The sequence below is a fragment of the Zalophus californianus genome, chromosome 16 (genome assembly GCF_009762305.2).
Source record: "Zalophus californianus isolate mZalCal1 chromosome 16, mZalCal1.pri.v2, whole genome shotgun sequence".
NCBI lineage: Eukaryota > Metazoa > Chordata > Mammalia > Carnivora > Otariidae > Zalophus > Zalophus californianus.
The window spans coordinates 58830166-58856926 of NC_045610.1; the positions used below are offsets into that span (position 1 = coordinate 58830166).

At 46.1% G+C, this 26761-nt stretch overlaps 1 protein-coding gene, 1 long non-coding RNA gene and 1 pseudogene across 6 annotated transcripts in view; 2 read left to right on the forward strand and 1 right to left on the reverse strand.

Annotated features, from left to right (window-relative positions):
- TNRC6C (trinucleotide repeat containing adaptor 6C) overlaps positions 1–26761 on the forward strand; it is a 100293-nt gene that overhangs the window by 62296 nt on the left and 11236 nt on the right. For 2 of the 5 annotated variants that reach the window (XM_027625523.1, XM_027625527.2), the window contains exons 7-17: positions 1472–1552; positions 2899–2956; positions 9085–9227; positions 10794–10943; positions 12348–12494; positions 14401–14520; positions 17725–17808; positions 18060–18291; positions 21623–21790; positions 22922–23113; positions 23586–23729. In XM_027625523.1, coding sequence (XP_027481324.1) covers positions 1472–1552; positions 2899–2956; positions 9085–9227; positions 10794–10943; positions 12348–12494; positions 14401–14520; positions 17725–17808; positions 18060–18291; positions 21623–21790; positions 22922–23113; positions 23586–23729 — 1519 coding nt within the window. Of the gene's footprint in view, positions 1–1471; positions 1553–2898; positions 2957–9084; positions 9228–10793; positions 10944–12347; positions 12561–14400; positions 14521–17724; positions 17809–18059; positions 18292–21622; positions 21791–22921; positions 23114–23585; positions 23730–26761 lie in introns of all 5 variants that reach the window. The other 3 variants (XM_027625524.2, XM_027625525.2, XM_027625526.2) reach the window with 3 other exon arrangements.
- Positions 7393–7502, forward strand: LOC113908413 (annotated as a pseudogene).
- On the reverse strand, positions 9249–21828 carry LOC113939432. The gene is made up of 4 exons (XR_003525234.1): positions 21749–21828; positions 20883–21023; positions 14724–14860; positions 9249–9824 (listed from the first exon to the last, which is right to left on the reverse strand). It is a non-coding gene; the product is annotated as an uncharacterized LOC113939432 (long non-coding RNA).

Consider the following 26761-nt stretch of genomic DNA (forward strand, 5'->3'; position numbering starts at 1 on the left):
ATTATCCGTTCAAAAAAAAAAAATTAGTTGAACAAAGCATTCAATTAGCTGTAAGCAGAATGCAGAAACTAAAATCATTAGGAGTAGAAGTGATTACGGACTTCAAAAAGGAATCTTTTTACAATCGGGCTGGCAGATAATCCAATTAATGATGGGACCAGAAATACCAAATTGGAAAATTAAAATACTGTGTAATCCCAGCAGCTCTGGCCCTGGCAGCGCAACAGTGGTTCCCGCAGCCTCCGATTAACCTGCTTCCTCAAGGAGAGAGCGCCTGCTAGTTTCATATTGCCCCATATGCTCCATTCTGTAGTTAACGGCAGGCTCAACTCCGAAAAGCACTGTGAAGAATAATTTTAGAGGAGGATGTTTTTCCTACTATATTAACGCATGGTTGGAATCTTCGTGGTTGTGAGAATAGAAGGGAAATTACTGGGAAAATGGTTCACATCCCCGCTCAGCCCTTCTGCACTGCCCTGCGCTCCCCTCCTCTGCCCTGCGCTTGCTCTCTCCTTTTCTCTTCATCTTGTCCCTCACTGATGTTTGCCCATTTACTTTCTTCTCCACCCTAAAGGCTGCAAACCATGAGAAGTCAGTAAAATTAACAGGCTTGTTGTTCCTTTTCATTCTGTTGGAACAAAACCCCTGCATTTGTCATCTTTTACAGTAAAGCTAATAAAAGGGCAGAAAACGTAAAATTTTTCGTAAACTTCACATAGTATTAGCATAGGGCCATGTTCCAAGGAGCACTTACGATTATTTGATAATGGAAGTGGCACATATTTGTGATGAACTAAATTCTCTAGGAAAGAAAAATAATTCTCTTGCCTTTTTTTTTAAAGATCTTACTTACTTCAGAGAAAGAGAGAGAGAGAGAGCATGCAAGCATGAGTGGGGAGAGGGGCAGAGTGAGAAGCTGACTCCCCGCTGAGCAGGGAGCCTACGTGGTACTCGATCCTAGGGCCCTGGGATCATGACCCGAGCCGAAGGCAGATGCTTAACTGACTGAGCCACCCAGGCATCCCTAATTTATGGACTTTTAAAAAGCAAGAGAATTGGGGCACCTAGGTGAGTTAGTGGGTTAAGTGTCTGCCTTCGGCTCAGGTTATGAGCCCAGGATCCTAGGATCAAGTCCCAAATAGGCTCCCTGCTCAGCGGGGAGTCTGCTTCTCCCTCTGCCTGCCTCTCCCCCTGCTTGTGCACGCACTCTCTCCTTTCTATGACAAATAAATAAATAAATAAAATCTTTAAAAAAATAAAGTCCATAAATTACACACACATGCCAACTTGCAATGCACCCTAAAGCATTCCATAGTAACTAGCCATGAAACAGAGTCAGGGACTTTCTGGCGCACAGCATTATTCAACGTGAATACAGGAAGATTCTCTTAACTTTTAAGTCACTGGGAATTTTAGGCATCTCCCATTTCTAGAAGAAATGCATTAAAATGTGACCCATACTTCATTCTAGGGCATGAAAACATCTGGCAAGCAGGACGAGGCCTGGATCATGAGCCGGCTGATGAAACAACTCACAGACATGGGCTTCCCGGTGACTGGTGTCTTATTTTACCGCTCCCCTCTGTGTGTGCTGCCATGCATGGCCCTGATTGTGTCCTGTCCGCGTTTGTCATGCGTAACAAGGAAGGAAGACTTCTGAGGGAGGAGAGTGTTCATACAACCTAATTTGTAAATTCCCCTTTCACACGAGCACTTCTGTTTAGGGAGCATTGCTTTTAGCTACAGCAAGGATCCACACCGTTTCTATCAAGTAAGGTGTGAGAGCCTTTTCCTGGAATAAAACATGCTGTGTGATTGTTCTTTTCATTGGCTTATACAGTTTCATCCTTTCCTTTAATTTATAATTAAAAGTGAATTTTCATTAGTTCATGTAGTAGATTGACAGATGACAAGAGAAAATGTGGTATAAAGTACTAAAGCTCTGTGTCCAGAAAAAGAATCCTCACCAAGCCTATTGAGTAGGACCTGAGTCTCAGGTCCTGGGTGGGGAGAGCTCACATTGCAGGATGACCCTCTGAGAATGTGTCCTGATGTGTTCAGTTCCTGAGATCGAATGCAGGGGTTCAGATAGTGTGGATATCACCTGCATCTGTTACATCTTCCCTTCAAAGGTCTTCTTTCCAGATCATTACTCAAGCGAATATTTATCTTTTGATTACTGTGAATGTCCCTAAAGAATGAGTGCAGCATAGCCCAGTGTAGAAACTGTATACTTCATAGCAGGCCCAGGCCCTCTGACACTGGGCAGGGCACAGACCCAGGGGTGGCCCAGCCTCTTCCCGTACGAGAGGACAGGCGGGACACTGGAGGCCTTCCCAGGAGTCCCCACTTCTACTGTGGTGCCTGCACATGCTGACATGTATCTGTTCCCATCACAGGGGTAGTTACGAAAATGAACCTACTTGTTTTGATTTGATTTGTTTTTACATTTCTTGATGAAAAATAGTTGACAGCAAAGCCCAGAGTCCATAAAGTAGAGAATGAAGCTCTGTGCTCTAACTCCTACAGTAACTTTCCCGAAACTGTCCTGGTGGAGATTTCACCTTTGCTGAATGGTTGCTACTTGTACAGAATCAATGACAAGATTCCACGGGCACTGTACATTTTGTTTTTAAAGTGTTAAATATAAATTCTTTAAAAGCCAATTCAATACATGTTTTTATTCTGAGTGCCTTTTACTTAGAAGACCTTTGTCTCTAGCCTCAACAACAAAGAGAAGTATTCCAGGTTCCAAAACCTAGTAATATAGGGTAATATTAGGTCATTGTTAGGTCAACAATAATAATTTCTCTAAGCTAATAGGGATAGAACTCTTTACTAGCTTTTTTGTTATTATAAAAGCATAATCCTAACTAAAACTCTTATTTTCCTACACAGAGAGAGCCAGCTGAAGAGGCCTTGAAGAGTAACAATATGAATCTTGACCAGGCCATGAGTAAGTAATATGATGCACACTTAAAGCACACTTTTTAAAAAGGTACCAGTGTGTGGAGTTTGGATTTCCAGAAACATTTCATTGTAGTCTTGGGTTAATGTGGAATATGTACTGGGTAGACAGGACCAGGCTTCGGCAAAGGAGTAACCACGTGATGTGCAGTAACCACACAGCAAGTCTCTGGAGACTGGTGGTCTCAGGACGAATGGCCAAACTCCACATGGAGGCATGTTTGCCTCTTTCATTTTTTTTCTAGTACTTCAACAAATAGATGAGTTTTTCCATCCATTCTGAGGAGAGGTCATAGTGACGTTCTTTGAGAAAGACACTAGGACCTCAGGCCAGACTTCATTTGACACTGATTGAGCCCGTTCTTCACGCCCCGCCCCAGAATGGGCTTGCTCAGGGGCCAGCAGAGATGTCTCTGTGCCGGTGGAGCGCTTACTCTGTGTGAGAGATGAGATTTACCTCAAGAACAAGCAGCCCTCATTCTGGAGCTGCTTTAAAAGTAGTAATAACTAAAGGCAATAGTCGGGATTGGAAAACTATCACTGTGTTTTAGAATGGTATATTAAATTCTTAACTACAGCATAAAGGTTAAAGGAAAAAATTAAACATAACTACAGCTACTACAACTTGGTAACAAAATCTCAGCTCAAAAAAGAGATAGTTTGTGACATCAAACATACAAAAGGGGAAGAGCAAAAGGGTGGAACTTTTATAAGCCAACAAAGAGAAATTGCTGTCAGCAGGAAAAGGACTATTCTACCTGTGAGATGTTTAATGTAGACCTCATGGTAACCACGAAGCAAACATCCAGAACAGAGACACAAAACACAAAAAGGGGAGACAGAAAGTGGAAAACCACCAATGTACAAAGGTAGACAGGGACAGAAGGAAAAACACTATAAAGAGATAGCATAACCAGAAGGCAAAAGATAAAAGGGCAGCAGTTAAGTCCTCACATATCAGTAATCTCTCTCTCTCTTTTTAAGATTTATTTATTTATTTTAGAGAATGAGCACGAGCGGGAGGGGCAGAGAGAGATGGAGAGAGGGAATCTCAAGCAGACCCCACACTGAGCGTGGAGCCCAAAGTGGGGTTTGATCCCACAGCCCGGGATCACAACCTGAGCCAAAATCAAGAGTCATACACTTAACCCACTGCACCACCCAGGCGCCCTGTCAGTAATCTCTCTTAATGTCAGTGCACTGAACTCACTGATCAGAAGGCCTGGAGTGACTGGATGGATTAAAGCCACAAGTCCCAACTCTCTGCTGCCTACTGGAGACTCATTACAGCTCTAAGACACACACAGGCTCACGTTGAAAGGATGGAAAATGGTATTCCAAGCAAACAGAAACAAAAAGAAGACAAGCAGAGCCATACTCGATACCAGACAAAATAAACTTAAAGCCAGAATGGGTAACAAGAGTCAAAGAAGGTATTTATATGATGGAATGGGTCAATACATCAAGAAGATGTAATGGTTGTAAAAATACATCCACTCTCAACACCTGATCACTGAAGTACATTAAGTAATTAATAACATCATAAGGGAGAAGTAGATATTACAGTAATTAGAGGGGATGTCGGACACCCAGCTATCAACAATGGATAGATCATACAGACTGAAAACCAACAAGGAAAAATTGAATTGAACCACACTTTAAAGCAAATGGACTTAAAAGACATACACAGAGGATGCCTGGGTGGCTCAGTCAGTTAGGCATCTGCCTTCGACTCAGGTCATGATCCCAGAGTCTGGGGATCGAGTCCCACGTCGGGCTCCTTGCTGGGCGGGGAGCCTGCTTCTCCGCTTCTCCCTCTGCCTTTGCCTGCTGCTCTTCCTTCTTGTGGTCTCTTGCTGTCTCTTACAAATAAATAAAATTAAAAAAAATAAAATAAAATCTTTAAAAATAAAGACATACACAGATCATTCCATCCAACAGCTGCAGAATACACGTTTTTCAAGCACACACGGAACATTCTTCAGGATAGATTCCCCCCCCCCCCCCTTTCTCTAAAGGTTTTATTTTTAAGTAATCTCTACACCAAATATGGGACTCTAACTCAGTGCCTCTCCAAGATAGATCCTGATAGGCCATAAAACCTTACTTTTGGGGCACCTGGCTGGCTCAGTCAGTTAAGCGTCTGCCTTTGGCTCAGGTCATGATCCCAGAGTCGTGGGATCAAGCCCTGCGTTGGGCTCCCTGCTCAGCGTGGAGTCTGCTTCTCCCTCTCCCTCTGCTACTCCCCCTGCTTGTGGTCTCTCTCTCTCTCTCTCTCTCTTAAATAAATACTTTTAAAAGAGAGAGAGAGATTCAGTCAATAAATCTAAACACAGAACACTCCAGGACCAGATGACTCACTGGCAGAAATTCTACCAAATAAGAAGAATTAACATCAGTTCTTCTCAAACTCTTCCAAAATATCAAGAAGGGGACGCTTCCAGACTTATTCTGCCAGGCAGCATTACTTTGATACCAAAACCAGATGAGGATACCACAGGAAAACTACTGACCAATAACCCTGATGAATGTAGATGCAAAAATTCTCCACAAAAATACTAGCAAATTGAGTTCAACAACACACAAGTAAGATTATATTCCATGACCAAGTGGGATTTGTACCTGGGATGCAAGGCTACTTCAGCATACACAAATCAATAAATGTAACACATCAACGTCAATAAAATGAAAGATAAAAATCATGTGATCATCTCTGTAGATACGGAAGAAACATTTGGCAAAACACAGCATCCTTTCATGATTTAAAACAAAACAAAAAAACACACTTAGCAGACTGGATATAGAAGGAATGTCCCTCAACATAATAAAGGCCATACACAACAAACCCACAGCTAACATTATTCTCAGTGTAGAGGAATTAAAAGTGTTTCCCCTAAGATCAGGAACCAGGCAAGGATGCCCATTCTCTCCACTCCTATTCAATACAGTACCAGAAGTCCTAGCCAGGGCAATTAGTCAGGACAAAGAAAAAGAAAAAAGGCATCCATGTTGGAAAGGAAAAAGTCAAATTCTCGTTTTTTGCTGATGATATGATCCTATATAGAGAGAATTCCAAAGAATCAGTCAAAAAACAGAATTAACAATTTCAGTGAAGTGGCAGGATACAAAATCAACATCCAGAAATCAATTGCATTCCTTTACAGTAATGATGAAGCATTGAAAAGGAAAGAAAACCATCCCAGTCACAATAGCATTAAAAACAATAAAATACTTAGGAATAAATTTAACCAAGGAAGTAAGAGATCTGCACAGTGAAAACTGCAGGACTTTGCTGAAAGAAATTGAAGAGGATACAAACAAATGGAAGGGCATCTCATGTTCATGGATTGAAAAAAATAATATTGTAAAGATTAAATTGCAGCCCCCATCAAAAAACTGAAGGCATTCACAGAAACAGAAGAAACAATTCCTAAAATGTGTTTGGAACCATAAAATACTCCAAATAGCCAAAACAGTCCTGAGAAAGAACAAAGTTGGAAGTATCACACTTCTGGATTTCAAACTGTACTACTACAAAGCCACAGTAATCAAAACTGTGGCACTAGAACAAAAATAGACACATCTGGGGCCCCCGGCTGGCTCAGTCAATGGAGCATGTGACTTGATCTCAGGGTCTTGAGTTCAAGCCCCACGTTGGGCCTAGAGCTTCCTCTAAAAAAAAAAAAGTTAAGACACATCAACCAGTGGAATAGAACAGAGCTCAGAATTAAACTCCATCAGATACAGTCAACATAATATTCAACAAAGGAGCCAAGAATACTCAATGGGGAAAGGATAGTGTTTCGACATGTGGTTTGGGAAAAATGGAGAAACGTGCAGAACGATGAAATTGGACCCGTTTCACACCACTCATAAAAATTAGCTCATAATGGATCAGAGATTTAAACAAAAGATCTGATAGCATAAAACTCCTAGAAAAAAACTTAAAGAAGAGGCCTGTCAATATTGGTCTTAACAGGGGCGCCTGGGTGGCTCAGTCATTAAGTGTCTGCCTTCGACTCAGGTCATGATCCCAGGGTCCTGGGATCGAGCCCCGCATCGGGCTCCCTGATCGTGGGAAGTCTGCTTCTCCCTCTCCCACTCCCTCTGCTTGTGTTCCCTCTCTCACTGTGTCTCTCTCTGTCAAATGAATAAATAAAATCTTTAAAAAATATATATATTGGTCTTAATAATAATTTGGGGAGCATGACGTCAAAAGCACAAACAACAAAAGAAAAATCAACAAATGGGGCTACATCAAACTCAAAAGTTTCTGCACAGCAAAAGAAAAAACAAAATAAAAAAACCTAAAGAATGGGAGAAAAATTTTGCAAGCCATATGTTGGATAAAGGGTTAATATCCAAAATATATAAAGAACTCAGTCAACTGAAACAAAAAAAGTATGGTTTGTAAAAATGGGTAGAAGCTTTGCGCAGTGGCAGTATCATAGCCAATGAGGTTTATTCGAGGCGCGATTATTGCTAATTGAAAATGGGTAGAATAACTAAGTAGACATTTCTGCAAAGAGGAGATCAGATGGCCAACAGACACACAAAGAGGTGCCAAGCATCTGTCATCATCAGGGAAATGCAGATCAAAACCACAATGAAATCTCACCTCATCCCTGTCAGAATGGCTTTCTTCATCAAGAAGACAAGGGACTTGGGTGCTGGTGAGGACATGGTGAAAAGGGAACCCTTGGGCACTGTCAGGGGGAATGTAGATTTGTCCGACTGGTATGGAAAGCCATATGGAGGTTCCTCAGAAAAAGTCAAGTAGACTCACTGTACGATCCAGCAGTTCCAGTTCTGGGTATACACGCAAAGGGTGAGAACAGGATCTAGACAGGGTGTCTGTATTTCCGTGTTTATCGCAGCATTATTCACAATAGCCAAGGTATGGAAACAACCCAAACGCCCATCCACAGATGAATGTGGTTCATGTACACAGTGGAATATTATTTAGCTGTGAGAAAGGAGAATCTCCTGCCATCTGCACCAACATGGACAGACGTTAAGTACATGATGCTGAGTGAGTGAAGTCAGACAAAAACAAGTACTTAATGATCTCACTTATATGTGGCATTTATCCAGATTCAACCTGTAAAGCACAGACAGCAAATGGTGGTTACCTGGCACCGCAGGTGGGGAGATGAGTGGTGGTGTTTCAGAGTACAGATTTGTAACAAGCAGTATGTAAACCACAGAGATCCACCACCCTGCGCTTGTCCACAAATGACCTCAAAAGTGCCACGATTACTGATTTGGAGCTACCGATAAATTTAGCCAGCCAGTGAATTCACAAGCACAGAATCCGTGAATGATGAGGACCAACTTTGTAGTTAATGTGCAGGTGCCGAAATGTGTGGTACGAGCTGCCAGGACAGAAATGACAATCTGGGGGCGCCTGGGTGGCTCAGTTGGTTAAGCGACTGCCTTCAGCTCAGGTCATGATCCTGGAGTCCCGGGATCGAGTCTCGCGTCGGGCTCCCTGCTCAGCAGGGAGTCTGCTTCTCCCCCTGACCCTCTTCCCTCTCGTGCTCTCTCTCTCTCATTCTCTCTCTTATATAAATAAATAAAATCTTAAAAAAAAAGGAAATGACAATCCGTGTGAGCTAGAAGTTATTTGTAACTTCTTAGAAGTATAAAATAGCACAAAATCAAAGGTAGCCACGCCAAACCAGTCACTAGCCCAAGAGCCTATGAGGACAAAAACCTTACCTGTTTTCACATGATACTGCGTCCCCAGTATCTGGAAGAGCCCTTGTAGCTCACGGGGATACAGGAAGTGGAAATCAAGGGCTATGAGGGGTCAGCAGCGCCATTTTAAAACAGGAAGATCAGGGCAGGAACACAACCAGGGAAGGCTGTGTGAAGGAAGGGGTGCATCCCAGTGGGGAGGAAGGGCAGGCCCCTGAGGGGCAGGGTGGCAGGTGGATTGGAGTGGGTGGAGCAGGAGCAGGGACGAGAGCAGGTCCTGGTCATAGACTGTGGGGCTCGCAGGAGCAAAACCATGGCCTCCCTGTTTTCCATGGGGTTGAGAGGCTCCAGCTGGTGCTCATCACTCCTGACACTCGTTGGGCATTTAGGTGTAAGTGTTGCTTCTGTTTGCTCCAGGCGCCCTGCTGGAAAAGAAGGTGGACGTGGACAAGCGTGGACTGGGAGTGACCGACTACAATGGAGTGGTCACCAAAGCCCTTGGCTGCCGCCCACCAGTCTCCAAAGACTCTTCCGGGGACCGCCCCACCTTTCTCGACAAGGTATGAATTTAGGGGGTGTTTTGTTTGTTCATTTTTAAAAAGAGGTATTTTTCATTTTAACTATGTCCTTAATGCAAGCTGGATTAAATACTTGCCGGATTGTGTGTAATATTTAAGTGACTTTTACCCACTTTTTAAAAATATATGTGACCGTTTAACTCAGAAGAAATAATGTTACTGTTACATTTCATACGATGTAGCTAGGGTTAAAAAGTACCGAAATTGAAAACTGATTTTCATTTTAGTGGGTGAACTTGGCTGGCTTATCTGCTTCAGTTTGTCCAGTAACAAGGGTCATCAAGTTTCTGTTTTACTGTCTTATTTTATAAGGCATTGGAAATGATGTGTTACATGTTTAATCTGAGAAAAAGAAACTAGAAGTGGTTGGGTGCAGGCACCCGTGTCTAGTCGGCCCAGCTCGGCCACTTCAGAGAGCATGCAGGTGTCTGTTGGAAGCCCCTGGGGTGGTTCCACGTGTCCAGGCACCAGTTCAGCCCCTTCAGGATTGTCATGTAGTGATGTCCCCTCTCCGGATGGGTGTGCCTTCAAAAGGAGGGGGAGAACAGCATCCCGTGAAAATCAGTCAAAATGTTGAACCTTGAAAATAAAATTGAAGCAAGAAAGGATAGGTTTAGAAACAAAACACAACAAAGCAGAAAGGCTCACAGGAGAGAGAGAACACTTCATCCCTGCTCACAAATGAACAGGATCCTCTGCCACACACTACCCTCCAGAAAGCTGTGGCTGGGGAGGGCCTAGGGGGAGGGTCAGGTCCTGCCCTGCCCCCTGCTGTGGCTCTGGTCACATCCAAGATCCTTAGTGAACTTGGAGTTCACATAAACAACCAGTCATAGGTGGAGCACACTTAGTCTAAAATATTATTTGTTGTTTATGTGAAATTCCAGTTTAATTTGGTATCTTGTATTTAACTTGCTAAGTGCGGGACCCTGACTTATTTCCTTATCTTTAAAATGTAGAATAATACAAAAAAAAAAGAAAAAAGAAATGAAGAATAATACTGCATGCTGGTTGTGGAGTTAGAGGAGATAAATTTGCAAAGGGCCTGACACATAATGTGACCTTAATAATGTAAAAGAGTAAGATCCATCTGCTTTATAACTTAACCTGTTATTGGATTAAACCATATGAAACAGCTGAGTGTCGGCAGAATGCAACCAAATGTACCCCTAGAGCCCTCGTACTGAAGGAAGGCAGCCTGTTTATTTGAAAATGGTTGTAAAGTGTTTTCCAAATACGACTTTTGCTAATGTTTCTGTGCTTCTCCTGAGCCCTGCCCCGGGCAGAGTCAGCAGAGTCTGAGCACGTTGTAAGCTAATGTATGTGTTGGTGAAGTAATGGTTATGAGAACAGCATCTTAATCCTCTTTCTCTTTTTCTTTTCCACTCTTCCTTTGGCCCATGTTCTCCATTCTCTTGTTACCCACACTTATTTTGATCTTTTAATTCTTTATCCATCCATACCCGTTTATACGTCCTTGGGAAACTGCTTTGTGCATTGTCTGCGGATGGACACTGCACGTAGCTCACCCTTTCTTTCTCCAATCAGGACGGCGGCCTAGTGGAAGAGCCCACGACTTCACCGTTTTTGCCTTCACCAAGCCTGAAGCTCCCCCTTTCAAACAGTGCACTCCCTAATCAGGCCCTGGGTGGGATTGCCTCAGGGCTGGGCATGCAAAACTTGAATTCTTCTAGACAGGTAAGGCTGTGGGGAGAGAGCCAGTGTGGTCTCGGTTTCACCTGCCTCTAACAAATGTGTTTGGGACATATACTTTGATTTTTAACTAATACCTGTACTTTAAAATACAGTCAAGTATGTTAAGGTAGCTGAAATAGGAGAAGGATTTCCCTCCAGGTGATGTACAGGTGTTGGGAGTTGAATCCAGTTCTTGAAATTGAACCATGTTGTAGGAAATGCTTCCAAACTTCATTTATTTTTGCACATAACGAGCACACACCTGAGTTCAGTGCCCTCAGTGCTCAGTACTGCTGGTTTAAACAGTGCGTCCTGCAGGGTGGTCTCCAGCTGCGAGGTCCCTTCACGGATCCGGGTGATGCCATCCTGTGCACCAGCGGTCCAAACCTTCCATACCGTGGTCTTTGAGAAAACACCACGTGCTCCCCCTGCTCCCTGAAATAGAGGTGACATCCCGGTGGATTCCAGAGAGCCACGTTGGTGTTTTCCCTTCTGTGACACTCAGGGGCGGTGAGAGCCCCTGTCAGGCGTCACGGAAGGGAGGGCTGCGGGTTTGTGTGGAACGCGGCTCCGTGGCCGTTGTGTCTCCCAGTCCCCCCGGAAGGCGTAACCCGTCTGCAGGACGTCCTTTTCATGGATTCGCTCGCATGTGAGGCTGACACGCACCAACCTCTGAGGCAGATCTTTAAGTAGACGCTGTGATGTTTGGGGTGGCCCACCAGGGCCACGTGTGCGCCTGTCGTCCCAGGGTAGCAGTCGGTGGCGCCTCAGCCCGCGGTCTCATGTGGCTAATGCTGGTGGTAGTTCAGTGCAATGCCTGCTTTTCGGGTGTTCTGCCATTGGACAGCGAACAAGCCGGTGGGCAGGGTGCTGGGAGTGAGCCCACCCACTGCAGCAGAGCAGAAATTACACCTAAAATGCACTGATGATATTTAACACAAAGGTAACTACCTGGATTTATCCATTTATTCAGCTTCCACTTTGGTTGAAATTATACTTCTGTTTCCTACTTGAAAATGTTGCTGGTTCAGGTTAGCAGTCCCCACCCCTTAGCGCTCCGTACCCCACCACAGATAGCCTGTGAGAAAAGCTTCCGAACCCCATGGCGTGCATTGCTGTTTGGAACGCTGTATTATGATAGTTTCTGTGGACATGGTAGCCTCTTTTGGGGCCCCTTTCCAACTGGCCCTGTCGTGTGAAGACATGGGCAGCCTTCACGGCTGGCGGCCCGTCGTCGTCCACAGCCAGCCTGCCCGGCAGCATTTACTGTGAGTTCACTTCGGTAGAAGTCGACAGCAGTAGGAAGTAGGGAGGATTTTGCTGTCGCATTTAGGAAGGCGGAGCCTCCTCCAGAGCTCCTGGGGTGCCCGGCTCCGTAGCGACCCGGCCCGTGCCATCTCCCCGCAGATGCCGAGTGGCAGCCTGGGTATGTTCGGCAGCAGCGGAGCAGCGCAAGCCAGGACCATGCAGCCGCCGCCGCAGCCCCCCGTGCAGCCTCTGAGCTCCTCCCAGCCCAGCCTCCGTGCTCAAGTGCCTCCGTTTCTATCCCCTCAGGTGGGACCCGCGGCGACTCGGATGGGCGTTGTGTGTGTCTGTGCCGCTCGACGTCACTGTTTGAAAGTGAGAGCCAGTTCATTCACCCACCCCCGAGCACGGCCTTCCTCTCCGCCCGTCCACCGGTCCTCCGGCCACGGGAGGCATTTTCAGAACGGCCCCTGGGGGTGCCCCCACCAGCCACGGCCCGGCTAGGCGTCCACCGGTCAGGAGCCATGCAGCTGGGTGGAAAGATCGCCTCCCACGCACTGTAATGCAGTTCTTGTCCAGGTCTTACCAGAATTATTCAGATGAACCTGATGAATTGTCCTGGCTGGGAGAGGAAAATGACAAGCTGAAACATTGCTTAACCCGTAAGGGGGCACGTGGGAGCACTCAGGGCCTGAAGAATGCTTTGGTGGCCGCCTGCATGTGATCATAGATCATAATTATATATTAATATATTACTGGCTCCTTAGTTAAGTTTATTACCTAGTATTAGACCATTTTTGCCCATAGAGATTCTTTAAAAAAAAAAAATGTGTGTCAAACAGAAAAGGAAAAGGATACTTGTTTGCATAGCTCTAAAGCACTTGGACTTTTTTCATGTTAATTGTGTTTACTTTTAGAACATTCCATAATTTTACGCTTTGGACTGAGTTTTTCCTTATAGTGTTTCAGTCCTCATCCCTTTTAAAAATATTCAGTAATAGATTACTAATGATAAGCTATAGAATTAGTTGGAAGTAGTTAACCCTCCACAGTTGGTTGAACCCAGATTTGTGCACTGAGTTGAGATGGCTGAAATGTAGGTGAAACAACAGTTAAATTCCTTCATCAGGATGCAGGGTGGGCCACGATACCAGACACCCCGGAGTGCAGAGGCTTAGACAGGACAGGCATTTGCTTCTCTGGGTGGCCGTGCAGGAGGCAGCGGCTCAGGGCAGTGGGGCGCCTCTGCCACAGCCCTTCCCAATCGCTGGGAGCGTCACAGAACACGTCCGCTTGTGTCCCACTGCCTGAGCCTGCGGACACAGCCACCCCAGCCTGAGGGGCAGAAGGAGAGCTGAGCCTGGGTGACCGGCAGCAGGCTTCCCACACTCAGCAAAGCATGTGTCACCCTTGTGCCCCACATTACCTGTACTATTACACAGTGTGTTTTCTTTAAATGACTTGCCTGCTTAAATAAATCTGTTCTTAAAACAAACTTTACATACCTATCATAAGTAGAAAAAAAAAATCACATTTTTCTGATATACATTAGACAAGTATTAAAGTAAAAGAAGCCCATCCACGTTCTACCCAAAATCATCTTGCATAAATGTTGTGATAAACATACATAGCCCATGGTGGAAAACATTGAAATCTCCAGTGCCAGGCCCCAGATTGTTTCAGCGCAGTGAATTGCAGTTGAAGAGATCCCCCTGAACGGGAATGCAGATGGACGGTCCAGGGCAGGGCCGGCAGAGGGGCGTAGACCACGTCCCGAGCCCATCCTGGGCAGAGACCCTCCTGTGGGGTGGCGTGGTACCTGCCAGCAGGAGCGGCTTCTTCCCTGAAACCCCACATTCACTATCTCCCGTCCTTAAATTATGCCCAATCATTTATTTTCACTGTGACAGAATGTGAGATCAGTTTTCGATAGGAGTTACCCAGAGCCCTAGCATCTTAATTCGTGTCTAAAATATTTGGAGGTGGAAGGCTCTTTCTCTCCTTCCTTCCTTCCTTCCTTATTTTCTACAGAAGCATGTTAACTACTAATGGCAAAAAGCCCATGAGTTTTTTAATGGCTTTTGAAGTTCATTCTTGAGACAAGCTGTCTTTAACTGTCATTAATTCATCAGTTCTGCATCTTGGAAACACTGCCTGGACAGGTGGCCGTTTCGACAGGGACACAGTGCCTGACGCTCTGTGTTGTGTTCAACAGGTTCAAGCACAGCTTTTGCAGTTTGCAGCAAAAAACATTGGTCTCAACCCTGCACTATTGACCTCGCCAATCAATCCTCAGCATATGACGATGTTGAACCAGCTCTATCAGCTGCAGCTGGTAAGCGGACAGATCATTCAGCTTCTAGAACTAAGGAAGAGTGCGCACTGACATTCATGAAGCTATGCCAGCGACCTAGCCACTAATAAAAGTAGTTAGTTAATGCCTCACTTTCTTCATGTGAGACTACTGAAAAAATTAGGAAGTTTTTCACTTAAGAGTGTCAATTCTCTGGCCCCTTCACAGAGTGTCCCAGACCTTACCAGGAGGCGTGTCCTTCGGCTCAGGGTCTCAGCTAGCCTTTCTCATCCAGAGTTTCCCGTCAGAACCACAGAACACAGAAACTCGTTTGAGTGACGATTCTCTAAATTCTTCAAGGGTGGAACACACAAAGTCTGTTCTGGAAGCGTGAAAGAGAAGTTACTTCATTACATACAGTAGATGCCATAGAGATTAGGGTTTAATTCCCTCTCACAATCCCTTTTGAGAAAGGCTGATGTAGCCTAATAATTCTTGGAAGTTTTACAATTTAACATACCTTAAATTTTTAATTTTCGACAGTCTCACTGCTTTTGCCATAAAATTCTGTGTCACTGTATCTCTAGATGCATACTGGATTTATATACACTAAAGGACCTTTCTTTAATATGTTGACACCTGCTTTATTTCAAAGTCTTGTCCAGTAACTTCATCTCCTTGAAAATGACCAGGAATCCTTAAGGAAGGAAGAAAGGCCTCTGATAGACAAAAGCATTGATGCCAAAGCTTTCCTTATAGGAGAGCCCTGGGCCCTGTCAGTCCTCATGTCTAACCAGTCTAAGGGTCCAGTTTTCCAGTAAGTAGCAGCATGGGATGGGAGGAAGAAAGTGCCCGGAGAAAATCGTGGTTTCAGGGAGAACACAGAGCTCAGGAAGTGGGGTCACGACTATGTTAGGGTCTCAGACGCTGTTTCTTTGTCCGTAAAATTGGAGATGGGGGGGCACCTTGCAGCGTGGTAGGAAGGCTTCCCAGGACTTGAAAGTGTGGTGGGTGGGTGGTTCAAGTGCACAGCACTATTGCTTTTACTACCAGCAGCAACAGGGAGAGACCCCTGACCTCAGAGATGGAGAAGGAAACAACCATAAAAGTCAGGCACACATTTAAAAAGCGTATTATGTAGAGGTATTATTATAGAGGAAAGTAGCTTTCTGCTTCTTGGTAACGCTGAAGACATGGCTGTATTCTGACATGAGACATAGCTAGTTATCATACTGATGTTCTAAAATCTCTTATTTATATGGTAATTTTTATTGACCCCTATAATGTGAAAGACATCAAGAAAATCTCTTTTTTTTCCATTGAGGCATTTTATTTACACATATATATTACATCTCTAGAAAAAGAATCCCAGGATTTTCCCTCCTGTGCATTTTCATCTTGCTTCTTCATGGTCCGTGATGCCAGCTGAGCTTGTCAGTACAATGAAACCAAACTGGCAGGATGGGAACAGATTATTCCGCCATTTTTCTAGATCTTTGAGTTATACGTCAGAACTGGGGCTGATCTCTCCACACTTGTTTAACCTGCCTGTGAGGTTGACAGTGATTTTCCCAGCTGATAGACAAAAGCATTGATGCCAAAGCTTTTCTTACAAGAGATCCCCAGGCCCTGTCAGTCATATAACCCTTACTGCCCATTAGACTCAGTCTAACCAGTCCGAGGGGCCGGTTTTCCAGTAGTAAGTAGAGCCCCAGACCCTCCTTACTACTAGAAACCCGATGATAATATTGGAGCATGGCCTAGTAAGAGTCTGGCTTTCGCCTCTCTTTCCAGCATTGTTAGTGCTCTTGAGAGCATCTACCAGGACATTCATGTGAACCATGATGGCGGCACAGAAAAAGATGGTGGAAAAAGCAAGAAAGTCTTGAATTATGTTTAATGTGTTCTGTTTTACAAACAATTCATACTGTTTTTATTTTTTTTTTTTTTCAAAAATTGGTAAAATAAAGTTTTGGTGCATCCTGAGGTTGTTTTAGGGCCTTAAAGGATTCACTGAAGTGGAGTATTTTATTCCACTATAATTTACAGATTAATGAGGCATTTCTAATAGTATAGTCTCTACCTTTATATGGATCCTGTTTTAATAAATCCTCTTGCTAAACATGTCCTCAAAAATCCATGTTGTAAGAAAAAAATGTATGATTGGCAGCCAGCATTTTGAAGCGATCAAATGATGGAACTTAACGCATGGCTGTGTGGAAGGTGCTCACGGTTAGCCAGCTGGGCAGGCAGGGCCCGTGACAGGAGTGCCACAGGCCGGATTTCAGGCAGCCCGTGGGGGGACATCATCATGTGGCCCCTGGCACTCACAAGCCTGGAGTTGTTCTGATTATCTGGGGTGGCCAGTCACTGCTGTTCTGCGCCAGGGTCTGAGCCACTCTGGACAACTTTTCATCTGTATCACTGTAAGAATCAGTAGTTTTTCATTTTCCCATCATTTCTTTTTACTTTTAGTTTGTAAGATTTGAGCAGAAGAATTTTGATCTCTTCGTTAACTGAAAAATATTTGCTGACAAATCTCATTACCTACACTAAAGGGTACTGACTGAATTAGTTTTTAAAAATCTATGTGCGGGCGCCTGGGTGGCTCAGTTGGTTAAGCGACTGCCTTTGGCTCAGGTCATGATCCTGGAGTCCCGGGATCGAGTCCCACATCGGGCTCCCTGCTCAGCGGGGAGTCTGCTTCTCCCTCTGACCCTCTTCCCTCTCGTGATCTCTATCTCTCATTGTCTCTCTCTCTCAAATAAATAAAATCTTTAAAAAAAAATAAGAAAATAAAAATCTATGCACTAGGGGTGCCTGGGTGGCTCAGTCGTTAAGCGTCTGCCTTCGGCTCGGGTCATGATCCCAGGGTCCTGGGATCGAGCCCCATGTCAGGCTTCCTGCTCCTCAGGAGGAGGAGGAGGAGGAGCAGGAAGCCTGCTCTCCCTCTCCGTCTTCCTCGCCCCCTGCCTGTGTTCCCTGTTTCACTGTGTCTCTCTCTCTCAAAAAAAAAATAAATAAAATCTTAAAAAAAAAAATCTACGCACTAGAAGGGTTTGAGAAAGACATTTCTCCTTTTAAAAATGCTTCTACCTCACAGTAAGTATGCTTAAACCATAGTATGGTAAGGGGACCAAGAATCTTGGCTGTTTTCTCTCTCTCTCTTTCTTTTTTTTAATATACAATAGTTGAACCATTTGTTGATGGCTTTCTTACAGTATTTTAACTGTTTTCTGTCAACAGGCATACCAACGTTTACAAATCCAGCAGCAGATGCTACAGGCTCAGCGTAATGTTTCCGGACCCATGAGACAACAGGAGCAGCAAGTAGGTATCGCCTGGTGGGTGTAGCTGGACTCGCTAGCGCCCATCTTGCCTGATCTGAAGTTGCTAAATGGCAAACTGTTACGTTGTCATTGATTTTTCTCTCGCTAACCCCCCCTCCCTTTTAGCAGTCTCGGGGTCACCTTGGTTTGGGAGCAGGTGGGTCCAGCCAGCGGAGACTGAATGCCCTGGGTCTGGAGACAAGTGACGTGCGCCACTCTCAAACCTTTTCCAACTCGCATCTCTGCCGCCAGGTTGCGCGCACAATCACTAACCTGCAGCAGCAGATCCAGCAGCACCAGCGCCAGCTGGCCCAGGCCCTGCTCGTGAAGCCGCCGCCGCCCCCGCCGCACCTGTCTCTGCACCCCTCTGCAGGCAAATCGGCCATGGACAGCTTCCCCCCCCACCCCCAGGCCCCCGGCCTGCCCGACCTGCAGACCAAAGAGCCACAGTCTTCTCCCAGCACCTTTGCTCCTTACCCTCTCGGTGAGTCCCCGCGGTGCGGGCCGGCACTCTCTCCCAGGGCTTCCTGGTAAGGGAGCGCCACTGGCTGTCTTCTGCAGAGCGAAATTCTGCTGTGGCCATAAATACCTTCTAGTATAAAGTCTTTTAAAGGAGCGCCAGCGAGAGCCCCAGAATTCCCTCCTTTCTCTTGTCGAATAGGTTTGTTCTGTTCCTGGTTTCCTGCTCTTTAGTAGCCACCAGCCCCCACCTAACTGCAGGGATGAGTTTATAATGGTTTTACTAGTAAAGGTGTTTAGATTTTTAAAAATCAGGTACTTCTTGGAAAGCAGTGGTTGTCCATATAAGCCTTGTAGTGTAGAAGATGGCTTATAATCCGCCAAATCAACATGCATGTGTTGACCCCTAACCTGTAGGAAGCATGCTCAGCACATGAAATCTGCAGGTCGGCGGAAGACGCGGTGCCACCCTCCGGGTCCTACAAGCCAGCCAGGAGGGGCATAGGTTAACGTAACTGCAGGCAGGATCGAGGAAGTGTCCCAGGGAGGTATATGTCAGTAAATGGATTATACATGAAACGGTTTGATGTAAGAATCCAGAACCTGGTGACCGCTCTCAGGCTTGTCTGCCAGGTGGCTGTTAGGGTGAGGCTCTAGGACAAAGGGAACCAGTAACCCAGGAAATACATATCAGGAGCAAAGGTCAGATGCATGATGGTGAGTTTGCTGCTGGCTGATGGTGTCCCTTTCCTTAATACTGCCCTGAAAAGAGCCGTAAATCCTAATGGTACGAGCATGTTCTCCTTCATATGCAATCCTTATGGTATGTCCTTAATATGAACCTGATGAATGCTGACTGTGATCATCCCATCCCTTTCTCATTGCCCCATGCTCACAGCCTTTTATGTGCACAGAGGAGGACAGTCTGGTGGCCGAGGCCTGGCTGGAGAGATGACCCGCCACGCCGAGTCCTAGCTCCACCAGGGCTGGCTCAGCACTTCCTTGCATGACTTGCCCGACTGTCTCTGCCTCAATTCCCCATTTAAAGTGGGGATACTACCTCATGGGGTCCTTTAAAGATTAAGTGAGATAATATGTGAAGTTCTCAGGACAGTGCTCCATGCAGCAAGCCCTTTGTGAGACGTGAGCCAGACACAAGCACGTCTTGTTTAGGAGTCCTTTCAGAAACCGGTTCCATTGTCTGTTACCAGGAAAAGCTTCCGCTTCAGCTTGCTAGTGTCCATCTGGCCTCTCAACCTATTTTTGGAGAGTAAAGTACACTAATCTTTATTCTTAAAACAAATGAAAAAATTAGTACAGTGGCTCTTCAAAATTAGATGAAAAATAATTTTGATAACATTTTATAATATTCACATTAAACTTAACAAACTTATTGAAAATAAATAGTGGGACACGTGGCTGGCTCAGTCGGTAGAGCATGTGACTCTTTATCTCGGGGTCGTGAGTTCAGGCCCCACATTGAGTGTAAAGATTACTTAAAAAATAAAATCTTAAGAAAAAAAGAAAAACAGCTAATCAGGGGCGCCTGGGTGGCTCAGTCAGTTAAGTATCTGCCTTCAGCTCAGGTCATGGTCACAGGTCCTGGGATCGGCCCCACGTCGAGTACCTTGCTCAGCGGGGAGTCTGCTTCTCCCTCTGCTGCTCCCCCTGATTGTGCTCTCTCTCTCTCTGACAAATAAATAAAAATCTTTAAAAAGAAAAAAAAAAAATAGCTGATCCAGTATAAGAAACTTAGCCTATAAAATTGCCTCTCTCTTTGGTTCTTGGCATTTTTCTTCAATGATTGTAGCTCTGTCCACCTTCCTTCCCACTCAGCGTCTCCTTACTCTGCTGTTTCTTAACTGCTGGAATTTGTCGTCCACACGGGAAGATGAGGCATAGCATAATGAAAAACAGCCTTCATAGGCAGTGCTGCAGAGAAGGGAGAGCTGGTGTTCACCATGAATGGTGAAAGAAAAACCCAGAGCAGGGGCCAAGCATGGATCTCAGATGAGCAGGACTTCAGTGACCAGAGCCTGGCAGGACAGGGCGTGCCCTGGGCAGTCATGCTAACTTGTGGCGGGGGTCCACAAATGAGCGGGCAAGCTGGGGAGATCGGCTCAGGCCCAACACTTGGAAGGCCAGGCTGGAGCCCGGCCTCACTGTCCCCTCACCCAACTACATGTGTGCAAATGGAAGTGGAGCTTGCCATCCGTGCCAGCTGCACACAGACAGCCACTGGCGGCATCTGACCTGCTCAGGTGGTGTGTTTCGTCTGCAAAGGTGTGTGTGTGTGTGTGTGTGTGTGTGTGTGTGTGTGTGTGTGTGTTAATTACCAACATTTACAAATTGGAAATTTTTAAATAAAAGTAACTTCTGGCTTCTCTTAAAATGGCTCCATGGGGTCTGCCTTCCCTGTGGCTGGCACAGGCTGGCACCAGCCGCTGGCACTCCAGGTGGGACAAGCACTGTCGGGTTCGCCACCACCCCCACTGGGCCCACTTCACAGCTGCTTGGCCCGTGTAGTCATTTGAGTTTGCAGACACGGATTTAAAGCCAAGAACAAACCTGTTCAATACCTTGCTTACAAGTAGAGATGCACTTTGACTGACGTACCAGGATGTATGGTCTGTGAATCCTGGGGTTATTCTCCATCACTGAGCGTTCAGTCCCCACCGGGGACTCTGTATCGTCCTCCTCGCCCCTCTTTAGTAACCTGACACGGTGTTGCCACATAACGGCAGCACGTGCCTTTAGCTGTAAGAAAGAAACCCAGGATTGGCACGCTGTTCCAGCCGGGGGCAGATGGCAGATGGCAGCCCTGCCACGCTCTCAATAGGTCAAGTCCTTAAAAGGGGTCTGATATTTATAAACTCCTGAAGAGCACACTTTTGTAAAGTAAGTTCAGTAAAGGTGGAATGGAATTATCCCTACCAGCCTGTTCTGGTACTTCAGAACACTGTCTAGAACTCTGAGGGAGTTGTCCTGATCTGCTGAGTTTCCCTAAGATATCCTAAGATCAGAAAAGATTTTCCTCATTGTCTGGACTTGCCCTGCCTTTCTGTGGGTTCTGAGGAGCACCAGGACTGTGTTTAGCTCTGGAACAAGTGAAATGAAGAGAGTCATTGGTCTTACTTAACCAGAGAATATTCATGACCATTTCAGCTTAATTTGGGAATAATATTCCTGGAAATATGTGTTGTTAAAAAGACAAAAAGCTTTTCTTTCTACCAGCATTAAAAGAGTTAAGTATGTGGCCATGAGTTAAGACTTGGATTGATTCTCCAGGAGAGCTTTAGGATGTAATAAAATTTAGAAGAAGAGCAGGCATATCCTAATAGCATTTGTATTTTTAGCTGGACTGAACCCAAACATGAATGTCAACAGCATGGACATGACTGGTGGTTTGTCAGTGAAGGACCCATCTCAGTCCCAGTCACGCCTCCCTCAGTGGACACACCCCAACCCGATGGACAACTTACCCGGTGCTGCTTCTCCCCTCGATCAGAACCCCAGCAAGCATGGTACGTCCAAGCCGGGGTGCCTGGGGTCCAGTCGCTCCTGTTCCACTCGCTGACTGTCCGGTTGTAGAGCATGCTCCTTTTATTACTCACGCTGCATCTCTTGTCTGAGAATTCCATTAGAATGGAATCTTCCGTTCCATCACAGAATGTGTAAGATCCCAGCTAGTGCGCAATCAAATTTCCTGAAACCTCAGCCTCCAGATCTTTGCTACAAACCCAGAAGGAGTTGAAAACGCCCCAGAGCAGCAAAGAATATTGGTCATAGCTACATATTTTTTATATATATCTGTATTCTTCAACAAAAAAAGTTGTTTACTGAGAATTTTTTTTCAATAAAATGATAAAACACAATAGAAAATCAGATGTTTTGAAAAAAGGAAGAAGCAAAAGTGCTAATAACCAGAGGCAGTGACCTCACTAGTAAGCATTAACTTTAGCTCCCAGTTTCCTGATAGCATAAATGGCAGAGAAAATGTAATAGGTGTATGATTCTCTCTTGGTGTAAATACCCTAAAAGGAAAAACACAGTTTTTCCTAACAGTTAATTCTACAAGAGAATCATCACAGGCTCCTTGGGCACTTTCCTTGGCAGGAGAGCGTGGCCGCCCCTGGCCAGGCAGTCTAGTCTAGAAGATAAGGGCCCTGTGTTCACACGCCCAGTATGTCCTTCCAGAGGGAGGGCAGGACGCACGCAACCACAGAGTCCATCGCTAAGCACAGAGACTCATAAGCTGGTCCCAGAAAGGTACAGGCCCGCTTTCAATGGTATGGGTTTGTGTTTTATCAAGATTTCCAACTTGACCAACTAAAATGGTTCTTAAGGAATTTTGGTTTTGGGGCGCCTTGCTGGCTCAGTCAGTTGAGTGTGTGACTCTGGGTCTCACGGTTGTGAGTTTGAGCCCCACGTGGGGGTAGAGATCACTTAAAAATAAAATCTTTAAAGAATAAAAAGAATTTTGGTCTTCCACAAAGTTTGGGCTAACCAAAATAGTTACTTATCCTTAGAGAGTGCAGGACAAACCAAGTCTGATGGTTCATGTACCTCTGAAAGGGGCAGGGCCCGGTGCCTAGCAGTGAGGGCTCAGGGGCTCCCCTGTTCACTCAGCTCTTGGTCTCCTGCTGTCCCCACAGGTGCTATCCCTGGAGGTCTAAGCATTGGGCCTCCAGCTAAGTCCTCCATCGACGACTCCTACGGCCGGTACGATTTAATCCAGAACAGTGAGTCACCAGCCAGTCCTCCTGTAGCGGTTCCCCATAGCTGGTCACGTGCCAAGTCTGACAGTGATAAAATCTCCAATGGCTCCAGCATCAACTGGCCCCCAGGTAAGAGCTTGCGACACTTCATGTGGCGGCAGATCAGAGCTGCCCCAAGCCTGAGGACAGAGATTCCGGTCCAGAGAAGCCAGGATCTGAGCTGAGAGTCCTGGAAGCATGAACCCCATAGCTTTGGCTTTTCCATTGGAAATCCGTTTGTCACACGAATTTGGGAAGTGGTTAGCACCCAGCGCTTTCCTGTAGTCCCTTAGTTCAGTGAGAGGAGTGGAATGAGAAGGGACGCTGTATTGCAGCTGGCCAGACTGTTTCTAGACTCCACACCGTCTGAATGCTCTCTTAATGTGGCAGCTGTAATTCCTGCTTCTAGCTTGTTCCAGGGGATTGATGATTTACTGAAAGTCTAGGATGTGTCTCCTATTTTAACTAGCAGCTTGTAAGAATTTCCATAAATTATCATGAAGGGATGTGAAGATACTGTAATAGTCATGTTTTGTTTTCCATTTTGTTTGGCATTTTCCAGAATTCCATCCTGGAGTTCCATGGAAAGGACTTCAGAATATAGACCCTGAGAACGACCCCGACGTCACTCCTGGAAGTGTCCCCACCGGACCCACCATCAATACCACCATACAGGACGTCAACCGCTACCTCCTCAAGAGTGGAGGTGAGGGGAATGGGGTGCTACCTGCCCGACACGGACGGCCCCCCCGCGTGCGCTCGGGGGCTCCGGGGCGGTGTGCGGGCCGCAGGGCAGGGGCGCTGCGGGACACATCCACGGGCACTTCTCACCGTCCGGAGGTAGTGCTGTTGGTGAAAATGGAAATGGATTTCCTGGATTTATTAACACATTATTTCTGATCACTGTGTTATAAGATCCCAGTGTTAACCATTAAGCTTCCCAGTGAGTCAGTTCCCACTTAAAATCTATTTAAACTACAGGTGAATCAACCCCTTCCTCCTCCATCTCAGTCTGTTTCCTTCACGAAGTCTGGTAAAAAGACTGAAGTCCGTTCCTGGCACAGCTCAGGGTGCTAGATTTGGGCACACCCTATGTCAGACTTGAGGATCCAGGAGGAGGCGGTGAGGAGCTGGCTGTGCTGTTGGAAGCATCCGTGCAGCCCTCAGGCATGACGCTGAGAGGGGCAGATGGAGCAGCTCTGGACGGGCCGGCGCTGATACGGTGGCAGCGCCGATGTCCCAGTAGAGGGAGGGAATAGCAGGGCGGCCGCGGACGCTCGTCCCAGTAAGGCCACTCAGGCAGTCCCAGAATGTGCAGTCAGGTTTCCCGCTTAAAGCAAGACTGGGGGAGAGATGCAGTTCTTTAGTGGTTCTTTAAAGTGATGGGCTTCTAGGTGTTCCTGTGGTTTGGTAGAAAACCAGCAGAGGTATGGCTCATCCCGTTCAATGCTGTGCATTCCTTGTGTTTCGATGCAGCCGCTTCCTGGAGCAGCCGTGCCATCAGGGACAGAACAGTGGTACCGAGGACAGGAAGTGGGGCCTGTGTGAGAGGGCAGGGGACAGCGTGAGGCACCGGCCAGAAGTCAGACTCCGCCCTCAGTGCTCTTTGCCCTGAGGGTGGCAGGAGGGTTGTGTCCCGGCAGGACCATCCATCAGTGGATTCTGAGGCTTGTGGGCAGGTGTGAAAGGGCAGCACTGACCCGGGTATTGAGAGGCCTCGGAAAGTGTCGAGGTTGCTCAGTGTCGCACAGAGCTTCCCGCCGGTGCCCCGTGGGTCCTCCAGTGGTCCCCTGGCCTCCAAGTGGCCCCTGGGGCATTGCGGGTGACCTCCACGTTTGCGCGAGTGCGCCGTGGCGTGATGAAGGCGTTCCTGAGAAGGAGGTGGATTCTGCAGGCGGGGCCCAGCAGCTGTCCTCCTGTCCGGAGGGGCTGAGGCGGCGGCAGGAGAGGGTCTGGAAGTGACAGAGGCGCTGGTGTCAGGACCAGATGGGAAGGTGGGGCCTCCAGCTCCACAGTAAAGAGGCAAGCAGCCGTCCAGCCTGGGCGGTCGTGTGACCTCTGGGCGCGCGCGGTCAGGGGCCGGTCTTGGGCAGCTCCCCTGGGCCCTCCTGCACGCTCTAGAGAGCCCTTGCTCCTCTGCTCCTGTGGCCTCGTGGTTTGTTATTTGGGAGAAGGGGAGCATAGAGAACTTCCCTTTCTGTAGAACCGGGACGTGATAATGTCACTGCCCCAGCTCAGCTGAGCTGCAGAGGCCGGCCTTTGCCCACTGCCTCTCTGCAGAGCGTGCTGTGCTGCTCCCCGCACGCCAGCAGTTTCTAGGCAGCTCCTTTGGCTGACCTTGCTCAGGGACCAAGCCACAAAAGCCATCATATTTTTTCTTATAGTTTTCGTTGTTGTTGTTGTGTTGAAGTAGGCTCCACACCCAACATGGGGCTTTAACTCGACCTGGAGATCGAGAGTCACGTGCTCCCCAGTCAGAGCCAGCCAGGCGCCCCAGTTTTTTTCTAATTTTTAAGTCATCTCTGTACCCATCATGGGGCTTGGATCCACAACCCCGAGATCAAGAGTTACACGCTTCATCGACTGAGCCAGCCAGGTGCCCCCCAGCTATCTTCGTCTTGATTGAACAGCTTGATCTAAAGTAGAGAAGAAAATTAAGAAAACGTGCCCTAGAAACAGGGAGAATAGCTGTTAACCTTTTGGTATCGGCTTATTTATTTTACGTATTTTCAAAATGCAATTCTCTTTTTTCTGTCGAGTATCAATTATACCTAGGTGTTGCTTTTTAATTTACATTTTTGTTTTTTATTTCCTGCCATTGACATTAAATTCTGATTTGATATTAAAGTTTACATATTTACAGTATACGGACGGTAGGGTTAGCTTTTTTTTTTTTTTTTTTACATTAGGGTTCACTAATTCACTTTTTTTTTTTGAATTTTTTTTTAATTATGTTATGTTAATCACCATACATTACATCATTAGTTTTTGATGTAGTGTTCCATGATTCACTGTTTGTGCATAACACCCAGTGCTCCACGCAGAACGTGCCCTCTTTAATACCCATCACCAGGCTAACCCACCCCCCGCCCCCTCCCCTCTAGAACCCTCAGTTTGTTTCTCAGAGTCCATCGTCTCTCATGGTTCGTCTCCCCCTCCGATTTCCCCCCCTTCATTCTTCCCCTCCTGCTATCTTCTTTTTTTTTTTAACGTATAATGCATTATTTGTTTCAGAGGTACCGGTCTGTGATTCAGCAGTCTTACACAATTCACAGCGCTCACCGTAGCACATAACCCTCCCCAGCGTCTGTCACCCAGCCACCCCATCCTTCCTACCCCCCACCACTCCAGCAACCTTCAGTTGGTATAGCTTTAATCCGTACAGAATGAACAGTAACTAGGATGGTGAAGTACAGTCATGCCATTTCATAGCATATTGATACTAACATTTCATCCAGAAAGGAAAATAAGCTATAATTTCATGGGACAAATTCCACTATTAAAAATTTCAAAAGTAGAACACTGTTAAAATCTAAGCACTCTATTGTGAAATTATAAAAGAAATACCAAAGAGGATTAAATAGTCTGTAATCGTGGGATCTTGGGTTGATGACATTTTGTTGGTAAATGAGAGAGGAGAGTTTGGGACATAAGCTTAGGATATCAGTAGGACTGGTTTTCTTTTAGACTGTGGACCTGCAGATTACAAATCATTTGTAATGTTCATGAGTTCTTGTG